This window comes from Bos taurus, chromosome 1 (assembly GCF_002263795.3).
Source record: "Bos taurus isolate L1 Dominette 01449 registration number 42190680 breed Hereford chromosome 1, ARS-UCD2.0, whole genome shotgun sequence".
Lineage (NCBI taxonomy): Eukaryota > Metazoa > Chordata > Mammalia > Artiodactyla > Bovidae > Bos > Bos taurus.
In genome coordinates, this window is record NC_037328.1 from 79,991,890 (window position 1) to 80,008,526 (window position 16,637).

The window sequence follows — 16,637 nt, forward strand, 5'->3', positions numbered from 1 at the left end:
ACTCTGTGCTTCCACTACCTGGTCGGGGAACTGAGATCGCACAAGCCGTGTGGCATGGCCAAAATAAATAAATAAATAAAGGCAGAAAAAAATAATTGATAAAACCCAACAGCCGTTCCTGGTATAAATTCTTAGCAAACTAAGAATAGATGGGTAACTTCCTCAGTCTGATAAAGGACAACTACAAAAACCCCACAGTTAGCAAATAACGTAATGGCAAAGACTGAATGCTTTCTCCATAAGATCAAGAATAAAACTTTTATGTTCAGTCTCTACTTCTATGCAATATTACACTTCTGGTTCCAGCCAGTGCAACAAAGCAAGGAAAAGAAAAGAAGTAAAACCGTCTTTATTCTTTTGATGATATGATCATCTATGTAAAAAATCTGATGGGATCTTTAAAAAAGTTATCATAACTAAAATGTAAATTCAGTAAGATTGCAGAAGACAGAAAGAAATCACTTATATTTCTATATTAGCAATGAGCAATCAGAAATCAAAAGTGTCATATGCAATGAAATCAAAATTTATGAAAGACCTAGAGATAAATATGACAATAGGTAGATAAGAACTATTCACTAAAAACAACAAATCATTACTGAGAGAAATTTTAAAGAACTTTATAAGTTAAGAGATATATGGTGTTCACTTAAGAATACTGAATGTTCTTAATATGAATACTTAATTATTCTTAAGATGCCAATTCTTCCCCAAACTGATGTATAGATTCAACAGAATTCCAATCAAAATCACAGCAGGCTTTCTGGTAGGAATTAACAAACTCTTTTTAAAACAACTTTGAAAAAGAACAATGCAGGAGAGCTAACACTACATATTTCTAGATTTTTCTAAAGCTACAGTAATTAAGACAATGTGGTACTGGCATAAAGATCCACAAATAGATGAACAGAACAGATTGAGAAACCAGATACAAATTCACACTTAAGGACAATTGACAAAGGTGTAAAAGCAAATCAGTGGAGAAAGGATGGTCCTTTTAACAAGTGATGCTGAAACAATTGGATATCTATATGCTAAAAAATGAGCTTCAGTCCAAATTTTGTGCAATATACAAAAATCAGCTCCATATGGATCATAGACCAAACTGTAAATCATAGCATCATAGGCCTAATGTGAATCTAAATCTAAAAATTTTAGAAGAAATAAAATTAAAAAAAAAAGGAAAAACTATTGTGACCTTGGTGTTACAGACTGAACATTTGTATCCCCCAAAATTCGTATATTGAAGCCCTGTTCCTCAATGAGATAGTTTGGAGGTGGAAACTGGGAAGTAATTAAGGTTGGAGGAGATCATGAGGGTGGTGCCCATGATTAGATTAGCGTCCTTATAAGAAAAGACATCCTTTCCCCCTTCCATGTGAGGACACCACAGGAAGGCAGTCTGCAAACCAGGAAAAAGGCTCTCACCAGAAACCCAATCTGTGGCACCTTGCTTTTCGGTTTCCCAGCCTCCAAAACTGAAAAATAAATGTCTGTTGTTTAAACCCCCAGTACATGGTATTTTATTATTGTGAATACTTGGGTTAAGCAAAGATTTTCTTGATACAACACCAAAAGCATGATCTATAGAAGAAAAAAATTGATCTTGTACTTCATCAAAATTAAAAACTTTTCCTCTGCAAAAAACATTAAAGTAATGAAAAGACAAGCCATGGACGAGGGAGAAATATTTGCAAATTACGCATCTCATATACAGTGGTGTGCTTAGACTCTTCATCATGTCAGACTCTTTATGACCCCATGGACTGTAGCCAGCCAGGCTCCTCTGTCCATGGGATTTTCCAGGCAAGAATACTGGGGTGGGTTGCCATTTCCTCCTCCAGGGTATCTTCCTGACACAGGGAGCAAACCCATGGCTCTTGTGTCTCCTGCATTGGCAGGCAAATTCTTTACTACTAGTGTCACCTAGGAAGTCCCATATACAGTGGATTCATATATAAATAAATCAATAATTAGGAAAAAAAAAACACAAAAAATTTCTAAAAAGGCAAAGGTTTGAACAATTTACCAAAAATGATACATGAATGAAAACACTTAAAAATGCTCAAAATCATTCATCATTAGGGGAATGCAAATTACATTCAATGAGATACCTCTACATATATATGATAATGGTTAAAGTTTTTCAAAAATCGAACTTACCAAGTTTGGGGACAAGTATGGCACAACTGGAATGCTCATTCACTATTGATGGTAATGTAAAATTGTACAACCACTTTGGAGAAGTGTTTGGTAGTGTATTAAAACATTAGACATACACCAACAATCTGATCTAGCCATCCCATTCCTAGAGATGGACCAAATAAAAATGGAAGCATCTTTCCAAATAAAGACACATACATGAATGTTCATAGAAGCTTTATTTGTAATAGCTGAAACCTGGTAATAATCCAGGTGTCCATGAACAGATGAATAAGCGAATCATGACATATGAAGTAATTACATGTGTAACAACATGAGGGAATCTCAAAATAATTATGCTAAGTGAGAGAAGCCAGACAAAAATGAATATATGCTATGTGATTCCATTGGCTTAAATCTCTAGAAAGTGCAAATGAACTTGTAGTGACAGAAAAATAATCAATTATTTGCTAAGGAAGCAGGAGCAAAGTTGAGTGGGTAATTCTGAGTAAGAACATTTCCTTTTCTCTGTTTCCTATTCTCTAACAATATCTCATTGTAGAGGTTGAAGTAAATAATGCATATCACACCTAGAACGGAGCTAAGTCTCAGTAGTATTACTCATCCTGCATACTCCCTTCATCACTGAGTCTTACTTCAATTTTTGCCATTACTGTAGCTCTTGTTTTCCTTTCGGCCTGTTGAAAGCCTACTCATCTTTTCAGGCCCATCCTGAAGGCCACTTTCTTTGTATACCTTTCATGGTCCTTACTCTTACTTTCTAATTATATTAATAACAACTACTATTGGTTGAATCTCCACAAAGGGCCAGGAGCTTTGCAGGTGATTTATAAACATTACCAAAGATTGGTTTCTCTCATAGCTCAGTTGGTAAAGAATCTGCCTGCAATGCAGGAGACCCAGGTTTGATTCCTGGGTCGGGAAGATCCACTGGAGAAAGGATAGGCTACCCACTCCAGTATTCTGGCCTGGAGAATTCCGTAAGAGTCGGACACCACTAAGCGAATTTCACTTTCACATCACCAAGGATTAATCACCAGTCTTATAAATATCTAGATACAGGAAAACTTTATACTTTTCTCCAGAGAAGGTCAACTTTTCTTAGAATCCCAAAGGTATCACTCATTTAAAAGACTTTAAGAACAACTGTTTCCTTGAAACAAGATGTGAAAAAAAGTGCTCTCATTTCTCCCATCTTGCGGGGAAAAACAAAAAAACTCAGGCCCGGAGAGTTACCACAGCTTACCCAAATACCCTCACTGTCCTGATGAGTGCAGCACTGAGTATCATGTTAACTATCAGGGTCTGCTGGCATGTCTTCAGAAGAGGCATACTTGTTCACAGTCCTATATGGTAAAGACACACACAGAGCTCGTGCCCCTTCCTGCTTCAGCCCTTTCATCTAGGGCCTGAAAATATTTTGAAGCCCACCACTTAAAAATCATTATCTGAGAGATGGCCAGCTTTCTTGCAATGCTTTTTTGTGTGTGTGAAATACTTTTGGTCTTAAAATTCTGCTTTTAAAAATTCATTATGGTTCAGGTTCACTGTTTTGTGACAACTGAACATTTAAATTAGCACTGCGGTTTGGCCAGAGAACGCTGATGGCCCCAAGGCCCATGTGCTCCAAATGCCCCTGGGCTTCAGCCAAGCTGTGCTCTGGGCTGGGTCTGGCCAGGAGGTCTTTTCAGCTCTTTTCCAAACAGCTTTAGTTCCATTAAATTTTTCCTAGCCTGGGAGTGGCTGACAATCAGACAGCCTGGGTTTGTTAGGTATTATAGTTCCTGATTATCCTCCAATCTCTTGTGAACTCATTACTGCTATCAAATATGAATTTAAAAACAAAACAAAACGCTACCTGATCAGGTCATTCTCTGTTTAAAAATCTTGCCTTTCTGTGGCCTAAAATGTCAGCGTTCCTCAACCCTTTCAAGATTTTGGATGGGATCAAGTCTGGGAGCTGTGGCAGAAATTTGAATTTGTCAAGCTTCCCATGTGACTCTCGGACTTATCCAGAGTTGAGAAAATCCTCAGCCTGCCTAGTAGGTTTTCTGCATCTAGTGTGGCATGCAAGGCCCCTTACACCCTGACCCCCACTCACCCTCTATCTCTCTTCCCCCATCTCAGTAAGTGGCAACAACACAATCTTGAGTCAGAATTCTGGGAGTTGTCTTTGCTGTCTTCCTTTCCCTGAATTTCTCACTCTCAATTTATGGCCAGGTTCAGGCTTTTCTGAAAGACAAAATATATTTTGTCTTTATCCTCTGGGTTCCATGTTCACCACCACCAGTCCAATCCATCCAGGCTTTCTCTCCCCTAACCTGGGCTTTATTCATAAAAATATAAATAAATAAACAAATGTTATATTTTAGTGTTGCATTGCTACAAAGATAATTGGATTCTTTATTATATATCCATTATCATTTTATTTTTTAATTCTGATTTTAAAAGAAATTAAAACATTTTCATGGGCCCCAGGCTCTGTGCCCAGAGTGCCTAATGGTCCTAAGTACTGCAACAGGCTCCAAACTGGCCTCCAAATCCATTTTCCTCACAATACCCAGAGTCCTCTTTTACCCTTAAAATTCCCTGCTTAAACAGCCTTGATCAGTCACTAAAAGTTTTGCTTATTATAAATATGAATAAAGCCTCTCACCACATCCTCCACACAAGTAACTAGTTATTTTTGATTTATTTCCTTCCACTTTTGTCAGTTATATATGGAAAATATATGCAAAATATCTATGAAATGAGCAAAATGTGTATTTCATGTTGAACCTATTGCTTTTTCATTAAATAAATTGTATCCTAATGCACATACCATTCTTCAACCTGCCCATTTCACTCAACAGTAAATCTTAGAGATAAATCCAGGTTGACGCATATATCAATAGATCTTCCGTATCCCTTCTTATTGTTGTTTCGTGTTCCATAGTATGACTATATTATATTTAGCCATTATTCCACGGAAGCCCATTTTTCACCTTGACAAATAATGCTACAATAAATATGTTTGCAAATAGAAGTTTCTCTGAGACAGATATCTCGAGGTAAGATTATTGGTTTGTAGGATATGCCCATTTTTCTTTTGTTAATATCCCCAGATTGTATTCCAAGTAGCCAGGCCACTTTATGTTCTGACAAGCATGATACGCGTGTACTTGAAAGTGTTGAAAGTGTTAGTTGCTCAGTCATGTCCAATTCTTTGTGAACCCAGGGGCTTTGTGACTCCATGATCACCAGACCAGTCCATGGAATTCTCCAGGCAAGAATACTGGAGAGGGTTGCCATTTCCTTCTCCAGGGGATCTTCCCAAACCAGGGATTGAACCCAGATCTCCTACACTGCAGATGGATTCTTTATCATCTGAGCCACCAGGGTTCTAGTGTGCTTATTTCTCCACAATTTCACCAACGCTAACCAGCTCCAACATCCTCCAGTAACTCTTTCTGAAAGGGCCTGCAAATGGTAGGCTTTTTAGAGTCTGAAAATGTCTTCATTATTTCAGCTTCATGTATATAATTCTTAGTAAAAAAATGATAAATTTAAAGGTATTTTCTTTTTTCACATTTGGATATTCTCTATTTCCCTTTTGTTTCCATGTGGCTGGTGAAAATGTATGAATGATAATCTAATTTAATTTTTTTCTCTTAAAAATTGGTAATTTTAAGATTCTAATTTTATTCTTAATACATTGACCTTTCATGACAAGGAATCTAGGTCTAATTTTATGTAAATATCTCACCTGGGCCTTGGTAGATCTTTTCAGTCTGAGAATTCTTGTCTTTTCTCAATTCTGGGAAAATTAAGACCAATATATCATCAAAGATTGTTTCACATTCCCCCTCTTTATTTCATTTTTAAAGAAAATTCTAGTAGACATATGTAAGAACTTCAGAATCTATATCCCTTTATTTTTTTCTATACTTCTGATCTCTTTATCTGAGAGAATTCTTCAGCTTGATTTTTCAAATCATTAATTAATTTTTCATTTGCAGCCATTCAGCTATTTATACTCACAATTGCATCTTATTTTTTAATTTCAATAAACATTTAATAAATGTAAATTGTTACTTTAATTTCATTAATTGTCCAGTGCTTCTTTTTTGCATTTCAACCTGTTCTTATTTCAAATCTTTCTCCTTTTCTCATAGATGATATCCCCTCCTTTAACTTTCTGGAGACAGTTATTTTAAAATTCTGTTCTTGTGGTTCTATTGACTCTATTTCCTTCCATGAAATCCTTTTCTTATTGAGTTTAGTATCACTTTTCCATATATAGGCTTTGAGAAATATTTGTTGACTATTGTTTGGCAATTTTTCTGTGTTGGTGATTCTCTCTCCTTTCCCAGTGACTTTACATACAGTCTTGTCAGCCCCAGCGGGACTATGAAGACCTCCCACATGGTCAAGATGGGTTCCCACTGTGGGAAACTCACTGCCATAACTTCTCATCTACCGCCTTCCTTTTATGGACTTTCCCACTTCCTCATCCACAGGTCATTCCTTTTCTTGCCTCTGAGTGCAGCTGTTCACATTTCTATATCTTTATTATTTCTATGAACTGGGTTATAAAAATGGGGAGTTTCCACACATGTGATGTCCAAGTAGGGTAGTCCATCACTGAGAAATCACCAGCTCATCACTAGCAAACTTGTACTCATCCTATTGATTTTAAATAACAGTTCACCATGACTTTGCTGACCACTCTGCATAAATTAAGCCCTTCTATTAGCCTCTCTCATAGCTCTCTTTCTGTGTAGCAGTCATCATAATTTATAATTATAGACTTAATTATATGTTTACCTGTCCTGATATCTTTCTAAAAATTTATTTAGACATCTATACATTCAATAAGCATTTATTGAGTTGAAAGTGCAAAGGATATTGTTCAGACCCTCAAATTATTGTGATGAAAGAATGACACAAATCAACAAAAAAATTGCTCTATAATTTGACACATGCAATTTAAAGTAAAATTTAAAGTTTAAGTGTAAGGAACAAAGGTAGTGTTTACTTCCATGCTGAATGATTGGGGAAAATTTTCCAGAGAAGCTGATGTTTAAGAGATTTCAAATGATAAATAAGAGGAAGTTCTGTAGACAAATGAGGAAGAAAACAGCATTAAAGACCAATAGAACCAAGTATATAAGTGCCTACAGACATGAGAGAACATGATAAAATCTGAAATATGAAACTAGTTTGGTACCAGTTCTAGACAGTAAAGTATGATGTGTAGGCGTGCTGGTTCTGGGGGAAAATACAGAGGTGAAAGAGTAAACCCATATAAGAGTATTGTGTCAGTCAGAGCAGGCTAGATTATCTACAGTAACAAACAATACCAAGAGCTCAGTGGCTTCACACAACAGTTTCTTTCTCGCTTAGGCAGTCTGCTGTGGATCCAGGCCATTCTCCAGGCAGCTGTCCTCCACATGTTGGCTCAGCACTGTAGGCTACTTCAGTTTCACGGCAGCATTAGACTTTAAGGCTCAAAGGCTATTCTAAGGTATTTTTATTTTATTCTCTAGGCAAAGGAAGGATCTGAAAGGTCTATCAAAGGGAGAGAATTAATGAGACTTATATACTTATAAGAGTGGTACTAAAGGTAAAGAAACCAATGAGAAGTTATTGAAATAATCCAATGAAAACTAATGAATCATTCCACTAGTGCAAGGGCAATGGGGAATGGATGTTATGCATAATGATGGATTTAAAGATACTTATATGTAAACAATAGGAGTTATTGATTGATGGCAGATGAGAAGAAAAGGAAAAAATAAGTCAATGATGACACTCAAATATCTGGCTTGAATTTCTGATTTGCTAGTAGTTCATGAACATTGTTCATATGAGAGAATGAGCAGGTTGGATATAGAAAATGACTTCTGCCTAATGGAACCTTGAGATGGAGGTGAGAATAGACATTTGACTTAAGCATGAGGAACTATGGAAAGACATTTAGACTAAAGAAGTAGTAGATTTGCTAGTGATCAGTATGTAATGATTTTTAAAACTATAGTGGGATGTATGAGAAATATTTGAGATGACTGGTTACAATTGAGCTTCTGACCTTCATGGTTTTAGGAGAGCCATCAAGCCCCTGAAATTATATCCCAAATTTGAAGAATAGTACCTATTAAATGTTTCTTGGAAGAAAACTCATTCCACAAATGTTTATTAAGGTCCTATTTTGTGCAAGCCAAGGGCATTATTCTTGGTACTGGGAATAGAGCAGTAAACAAAAAACATACAAAAATACTTGTCCACTCATAGACAGTGTTATTCTAATGGGGTAGAGAACAAACAACAAACCAATGAAAACTTAAAATAAATACCATCTTAGCTGGTGGCTAGTGCCACAAAGACAAATGAAGCAGAATATGGGGAGAGCAAATGGGGGTGAGAATAGAAGTAATAGAGTGGCCAGGAAGGACCTCACTAATAAGGTGACATTTTTAGAAAGAATTGAAGGAGTGAGGGAATGAATTATGTGGTCTTGTTGGGGATATTCAAAACAGAAGGATCTGGCTTTCATTAGATTCTCAATGATTTACCAGAAATATTAAGAATCATTCCTCTTAAGTAAGAAGAGAGTCGAGAAACTGGTTAAAAAAAAAAGAATCCACTAAGGAGTGATGGTGCTTGTTTGTGGAATGCAGAAAAGATATAAAGCCAAGAGAATCTGATAGACTAGAATTGGAATGGTGTAAGAGGGCTAGCTATCCTGATGAGGTTGAATTCTAGGGTTATTGAAGAAGTCAGACTTAGAAAGATGGGAGACAGTGGTCAGGGAATGGGGTATCACAAGAGTGAGATTTCAGACATAGATATGGCTATAAGTAGAGTAGCTGGCTATGGTGAAAAGGAAGAAATCATCATTAAACTAGGTCAAGCAATGAGAGACCACTGTCACTCAGGATGTCAGGAGGAATCAGGAAGGAGAGGTGAGCATAGTGTCACACAGCTAAGTTATGAATGAAAGGAACAGAGGATAGGATAAAGAAATTGGAAGATGACAGTAGTAGAGATGAGTAGAGTGTGCCAGAATGATAGGAAAGCAGGGGAATTTAGAAGGAGTTTGGAAAAGTAATGGTCATGAAACAGCACTAGAGAGTTAGGGAGGTGATAATCCTGAACCCCCTGACCTTTCACAAGGTCTGACCCCTGCTATTCATTTGCTTCTTAAGGCCTAATTAATCCTGTCTGATGGTTGTATCTTCTTGATCCATGTGGTCTTAGCATCTGAGGAACTTCTGGGGGAGGGGAGACCTAAAATGAGTGAAGAGCAACTATAATTTGTATCAAACATATTTAGGTGAGCAAAGGTAAGGCAAGTATAGATGGCGTATTAGCTTCCTAGGGCTGCCATACTGAAATACCACAGACTGGGTCACTCAAGTAAAAGACATTCATTTTCTCACAGTTCTAGAGGCCAGAAGTCTAAGATCAAGGTGTTGGCAGCTTTAATTTCTTTTGAGAGCCTTTTCCTTGGCTTGCAGATGGCTGCTTTCTTACTGCATTCCCTCATGGTCTCCCTACTGTCTGTGTTGTCTGTATCCTAAACTCTTCTTCTTACATTAATAATTAGATTAGGCCCATTCATCCCTATTTTAACTTAATCACTTATTTAAAGCTCCTGTCTTCAAATATGTTCATATTTTAAGATACTGGGAGTTAAGGATTCAATATATGATTTTGGGGAGGAAATAATTCAGCCCATAACAGATGGTCTATTTTTCATGTACCTAACCCTAGGACACATCACCCCTCCTAGGACTGGCAGAAGACAAAAAAAAAGAAAATGTCCTCAGGCCAACCTTCTGCCTCACTTCTTGCTACACAAGGAAAATAAACTCTGTTTCAGCACTAGTCAAGGTTTCTCTTATTACCTACCAAACAAAACCTTAACTGCCCAGTGTTTGTTAATTCCGTGTATGTGATGCTTGAAATTAGCTTGACACAGGACGGGGAAGCCTGGTGAGCTGCCGTCTATGGGGTCGCACAGAGTCGGACACGACTGAAGCGACTTAGCAGCAGCAGCAGCAAGTAAGTAAGCGTAAGGGCTTACTTACGCTTTGGGAGAAGTTCTATTAGACAGTCTGTATTAGTTTGCCCAGCTTCCATGACAAAGGATCAGAGACTAGGTAGTTTAAACAGCAAAAATATATTTTCTCACAGTTTGGGAGACTAGAAATTCAAGCTCAAGGTGTTGGCAGGTATTTTAAGGAAGTTCAAGATCAAGGTTGTTCTTCTGAGACCTCTCTCCTTGGCTCACAGATGGCTGTCTCTTCACCCCATCTTTCCTCTGTGTTGTCTGTATCTTAATCTCCTCCTCTTATAAGGATACCAGTCATACTGGATTAGAGCCCACCCTAACAACCTCCAGTTTAATCACCTCTTTAAAGATCCTGTCTCCAAACAAATTCTGAGATACTGGGGGTTAGGGCTTCAGTATATGAATTTTGGAGGAGCACAATTCAGCCCATAATAGAGCCTAGTTTATTTTTTGCATATAAATTATTTTTCCCTCCCCTAAAATCTTGCAGTCACATGACAGCATGGCTCATGAATGCTCAAAATCCACAGGTAGAATCAGGGGTCTACAGATGAGGAGTAAGAGCTGGATTTAGGGTCAGGAGTCCAAGGCTCTAGATGTTGATCATCCTCTTGTTGGCATACTTAGTCTCTCTGAACCTCATCTGGAAAAACATGTCAACATTACATGTAGTGATGTACATGAAGGTATCTGGCAGATACTAAGAATATTACATCAAATCTAAGATGTCATTAATTATGACACACCATTATGTGTACCCAAAATGGGACACTTGTGCATGGGAGCTTTTAAAATTATAGATTCAAAAGCCCCTCCCAAGATTCATTGAATTTAATCTTCTGAGACGAAGCTCAGGCATTGTTATTTTTTTAATTTCCCATATTAGTCTGATGATCTGATAGTTTCTGAAGTCAGGGTTTCCAGCATTCTGTCAGTCAGTGTATTAAATAACCCAAAATTTAATTCTAAGGTATAATCTTTGGGGTCATTTATCAGTTTTTAGATATTCTATAGGAAGCCTGGATTTCACATTTGGTCAATAAAAACTTTTGCCCAAATATTTTACTTTTTCCAACGCATTCATGGAATTCCAGAAAGTCTGTGCTGAAGAGTTGTATATAATAAACACTTTGGTAGAACATGTAAACAAAGCCCTGTTCTAGTTGTAGGAATGCTGTAGTATTTACTCTGTTAGTAGTAGGTTTCTGATCCGTTTCCCTTACTATAAACGGGATGTTGAGCCAACATCCGTCATTCTACACTTTTATGATTCTAACTGACATACTGTTAGTTTCTTATATGTAAGTATGTGAACCTTTTCATCAACATTTTTTAAAACAAGTTGAATCTTCTTAGAAATTATCTTTCTAAATACCTATGATTGGATCCTGAATGATGTGATATTATAACCACAGATAAAAGCAAGTGTCAAGATTAGAAGGCCACTCTGGGCTCTTTGACTTTTAATAGATTATTAGCAATTCACCTCGCCACCCCCACTGCAATTTCATTCCATAGTCCTCACACACATTTACATGTGCTCTGTGCTCCCAATGGACTCCTACCCCCTGAGTTTATAGTAGAGCAAACTGATGTCCCTCCTTCCCCTCCTGCAGCAGAGAAAATAGGTGACTTGCCCAAGGTCACATATGAGTTACCCATGTTTGAGTCTATTCCTAGACCACTGTCTTTTCCATTCCTCCCACTCTTCATGATTTATTCATGTCGCTCCAGGATGTTCTTATCAAAAGATCAGGACGGTATCACCAGTGCAGCCCCACACAATGGGAAATTGCCCTGAATCCAGGCCAGATCAGTCCTGAGCCACGCAGTTTTCATGCAGATTCCATCTGAGCCTTGGCTAACTCCCAAGGAAGCACATATCAGCTCTGCTGTATATTGGCAGAAGTTTGGCTCAGAACATATTTCAAATGCCTCCCATTGAGCGTTGGCAGCCTTAAAAAAAAAACATAGGAAATTATTCTGGGACGCTCAGTGGCTCTGTGACACTTTACAAGGAGAAGCTGATGGCTTTCCCTCCCAAACTCTCCCCTCTCTGCCCAGAACAAATGACTGCATTTCCCTGGATATGCCCTAAATTAGGAGAGGGCCAGCTCATCTGCAGCACTAATGGAGGGAATGTCTTTAGTGGGCAGGGCCCTCTGCATGGCGCAGGGTGCTTTGTGCCAAGTTCTTCCTCTCTTGGTTTTAAAATGCTTGTATATTCCAAGAGAAATGCAGTCCATGTGTTTCTGATTCATTTACACTTAAATCATTAAAATGTTGGTGAGAGTTATTTGATGTCTGAGGAGCCTGTGAGTCTTCTTAATGGGACTTTTACAGATTTTTTTTTTTTCTCTTGCCTAAACCAGAAAGCAGTATTTTGCAAAAACAGTGCCTAGGTTCAAACATTTCCTCATCGCATATACTTGCACCCACAATATCAAACACAGCTTCTTAATAATGCCCAGCTTAGCGAAGTTGACCTTTAAAGGTGATAAAACAGAGCAACTGGAGAAAAAATGGAACAAGGAGAACTTCAGTAAGATTCAAGGCACTGTTCCCCCAAATGTGCCAAAGCAGTGTTATCAGAGTATGGAGAATGCATGTGTTTGCCGCCTTGCTTGGAATGGGTGGGAGCCATCTCTTGAGTACACTGAACAGCTAAAAAAGCATAAGAATAATTTCCTTTAAGTCTCATAGCAAACCCCATTTTCCAGATGAGGAAATAGGATCAGAGATGTTCTTGAGTCCAAAGTACACAGTTCGCTTGAATAGAAAGGAAAGATTATAGCTAACTCTGAGTCTAATTGCTCTTTTCAAAAAATGCCTCAAATTGAGTTTCTCTGTGAATGTGGTATGTATTTGTAATGCCATATGCACTATAATATGTTAGTGAGAAGCAGCACAACATAGTGGATACCAGCTCAGATTTTTCCCCATCACTTTCTAGCTGTGTGATCTTGGGTAACTTACTTAAACTCTCTGAGCAGTTTCTTCATCTGGAAGCAGGAATAATATTACTTACTCAGCTCTGCAAAATGTAAAGACAATCAAAAGCAGTTAACTCATTACTAGACCAGTACCTGACACATAGTGCTCAGTAAATGTTAATTGTTAGCTGTGACAGCAGTAGGAGTAATAAGAGGCTGGATAATCTAGGCAAGTTATGGACCTCTCTTGCCTCAGTTTTCTTGTCTGTAAAATGGGTATGATAGTGTGACCCTCTCAAGTTTGTGGAAATAATTGAGATGACGTTTGCACCCAGCCCTGTGCCTAACACAGAAAAGGTCCTCAGTGAACTGTACTTTTTATAACCAGACATCCTTCTCCTTGTTCAGGACTGGTGGTCATGGTTGTGGAGAAAGGAAATTTCCTTCTTCAGCTCGGCTGAGATCCGGTGCTGCTTTTCTTCACAATCCCTGGGTCTAGCCACGTACACAGGCCCAGGTCTCTTCACAGCCATGGGGTGTGAGGCTCTTTGACTGCGGTGGGTCCTCCCTGGGCGGTAACAGGCCCCTGCTCAGCCTGAGTTGGTAAAAAACTCAAGCCTCACTTTCAAGTGGTGAGGAACAACTAGCCAAGTGAAGGACTGGCTGCTAGCTCACAAGCCCGGCCAGCTGCTCAGTTCACCAAAAAGCCTGTGGTTGTTTGTAGACAGACAAGCTTTGGGATTTGGATCTTTTTTTCCTGCCTAGTGTAGGATACTAGAATTGCCTTCTTAGTATTGTCCTTGGTTAATTGATGTCCTTTTGCCAGTGTCCTGAAGACGAGCAGAGAATTATAGCCATCTGGCAAGGGAGACTAGGGAGAGCTGACGTTGTCCCTCTCCACTGTCTACACACACACACACACACACACACACACACACACACACACACACACACGGTGATACAAATACCTATTTGAGCTGCTCAGTGATTCTCTCCCGGGAGCTGGAAGCAGCCGTACAGGATGAAGGAGGGAACTGGAGGAGGAGATCTTGTAAGGAAGAAGACGGATTCTGTTCTGTCAGGTTCCTCTGAGTGTGTGTAAGAGCAAGTCAGAGGAGAGAGAGAGAGAGGAGAAGGCAGAGGGAGAGAGGGGGAGAGGGGATCTGTTGCAGGCAGGGGAAGGCGTGACCTGAATGGAGAATGCCAGCCAATTCCAGAGTCACACAGGGACCTCAGAACAAAGATAAGGCTGATACCACACTGGGGACGAGCTCGCGGACGAGCCAGGCCAAGGGGACCAGGCAGCCAGGAGCACTCAAGGCAGGAAAATGAGGTGAGTGCCAGGGCAGAAGTGGGCATGGGGTGGGTGGGGGGAGGCTTTCAGGGACCAGACGCCAAGTAGCTCTGGAAGGTCTGACCTTGTCTCTGGGCAGACTCACCTGCGTGTCCTATGGTTGGTGCAGGGGCTCCTCATCAGTTCTTGGGGCTCTAAGAAGGGAGCCAGGCTGGGGCCTTGCCTGGGACTCCAGAGACTTGCAACTTGAAACGGGAGGCTGTGGCTGTGTGCAAATGCCGCCGGTGCCGCTGGAGCTCAGATTTCTCCTCTGCCAACGCAGGGTGCTGCCCACCGGCCAATGTGACTTTTCTCCTGTTGCCTACAAGGTTGAGTTTTTGTTTTCCTCCTTTGAAAACAGCACTGGTTTCTCTCTTCCAACACTCTGTGAGTTAAATATGTGTTTGTGTGTTTATTTGTTCTGACCGGAAAAGAAACCAGATTCCCATTGCTCAGCTCTGTGGCTTCTTAAACCTTCAGAAGTTTGCTAGTTTAAGCCTCAGTTTAAAAAAGCAAAAACCTGTCCACATTTTACAGTCCCCTATAAATTTCTGCATTTCTCACTGAAATCAGAGGCCGCCAGTAGCATGAATCAGGCTATGAATTGCACCAAATGACTCTTAAAGGGATATTTCAAATTAAAAAAAAAAAAGTCTTCCTGATTCTGAACCTAAGATTTTAAATTGCAATTGTTTCCAAGCTCTTCAATATTTCCAATGTCTCAGCCTATACTTAGTTACTAGCTGCTTGTTACCAGACATTTCTTGTAAGTTTTCCTCTCTAAGTGTGAAAATCCAGCCACCATAATTATTTTTACTACTTATAAGTGCTAATACTGTTAAAAATACAAAAAAGAAAAAACGAACACTCCAGAGATGTGTTAAGTCTCTGAACACCTCTTTTCCCGTTAATTTTACTCTCAATTGGAAAAGGGTTTCTATTTGTTTCTCTTCTGCAGTCACCTAGCAACTTTTCAGGGTCTGGGGCCAATGAGGGGCCTCAGGCTGTGTTAACTCTTTGAACTCAGATTACCTGTGGTTTAGAGAGATAATCAGGTCTTTAAGGTTAATCCAATCACTAGGTTCTTTTTAAATCCATTGTAATGTTAAACCTGCTGTCTAACTTCATTTTCCTTTCTCCTAAAAGAGATGAGATTTATGCCCATCTACATGGAATGACAATTGACTCATCTGTCCACTATTCAAGTCTTTACCCTACCACCCAGGACCCCAGCCATACAAACTATAGGGCCGATGATCAGTTCTGTCTTGGCATTTGCTCATCCCTCAACTCTTTTATTTCCCCTATTTCTAGAGTAGTGGTCCCCAGTCTTTTTGGTACCAGGGACCGGTTTCATGTAAGAAAATTTTCCAGGGATGGAGGGAAGGAGGGAGGGGTTCAGGCAGTAATGCAAGCTACAGGGAGCGACAGATGAAGCTTTGCCCACTGGTCTGCTGCTCACCTCCAGCTGCACAGCCCGGTTCCTAACGGGCGGCAGACTGTACCAGTCCTCGGCCGGCCCACGGGTTGGGGACCACTGTTCTACAAGACTCGATCACTCAAGCTTGCTCAAACATCACCTCCTCTTCCCTGCTCAGCTTCCCCAGAGTCAGCATCTTATCCTTTGTGCTTTTTCTGTCCTTGGGAGTTATCTCTCTTAATATTATCATGTTGAAATGTCCACCTCCTCCTCCAAGACTGAATATTCCTTAAGGAATAGGATCTGTGGCTTGTTCACCTTTGTATGCCTCGTACCTAGCATAATGTCTGTTTCATACATATGATCATTTCTTTGCATACAATCTATACTGGCTGAATTGAATTCAGTTGTTCAATAGCAAAACTTCTCCTGGAAAAGTGCTCCACTACATTCATGCATTGGAGAAGGAAATGGCAACCCACTCCAGTGTTCTTGCCTGGAGAATCCCAGGGACGGGGGAGCCTGGTGGGCTGCCATCTATGGGGTCGCACAGAGTCGGACACAACTGAAGTGACTTAGCAGCAGCAGAAGTCTCCAAAAGGTCTTGCCTCATACAAGCACAACACTGTTTGCAAAGCACTTGTATAGTCACTGTTGCATCTGGTCTTCAGATTTTGGATGAGGTAAGGGTTTATGGAGACATGAGGATAAAAGAGTTAAGCAACTTGCCCA

At 39.6% G+C, this 16,637-nt stretch overlaps 1 protein-coding gene and 1 long non-coding RNA gene across 6 annotated transcripts in view; one reads left to right on the forward strand and one right to left on the reverse strand.

Annotated features, from left to right (window-relative positions):
- Positions 1–2,362: 2,362 nt before the first annotated feature.
- On the reverse strand, positions 2,363–14,694 carry LOC101906451 (uncharacterized). 2 transcript variants are annotated; one of them, XR_233322.5, is made up of 5 exons: positions 14,592–14,694; positions 14,121–14,240; positions 11,878–12,175; positions 5,909–5,959; positions 2,363–4,395 (listed from the first exon to the last, which is right to left on the reverse strand). It is a non-coding gene; the product is annotated as an uncharacterized lncRNA (long non-coding RNA). The 2 variants fall into 2 exon arrangements; XR_804304.2 differs by lacking the exon at positions 14,592–14,694 and having other exon boundaries at positions 14,121–14,263.
- Positions 14,421–16,637, forward strand: part of MASP1 (MBL associated serine protease 1) — a 67,905-nt gene continuing 65,688 nt past the window's right edge. For all 4 annotated transcript variants that reach the window (XM_005201484.5, XM_015471853.3, NM_001076968.1 and 1 more), the window contains 1 exon segment: positions 14,421–14,485. In XM_005201484.5, the coding sequence (XP_005201541.1) occupies positions 14,481–14,485 (5 nt within the window). In that variant the 5' untranslated portion in view covers positions 14,421–14,480.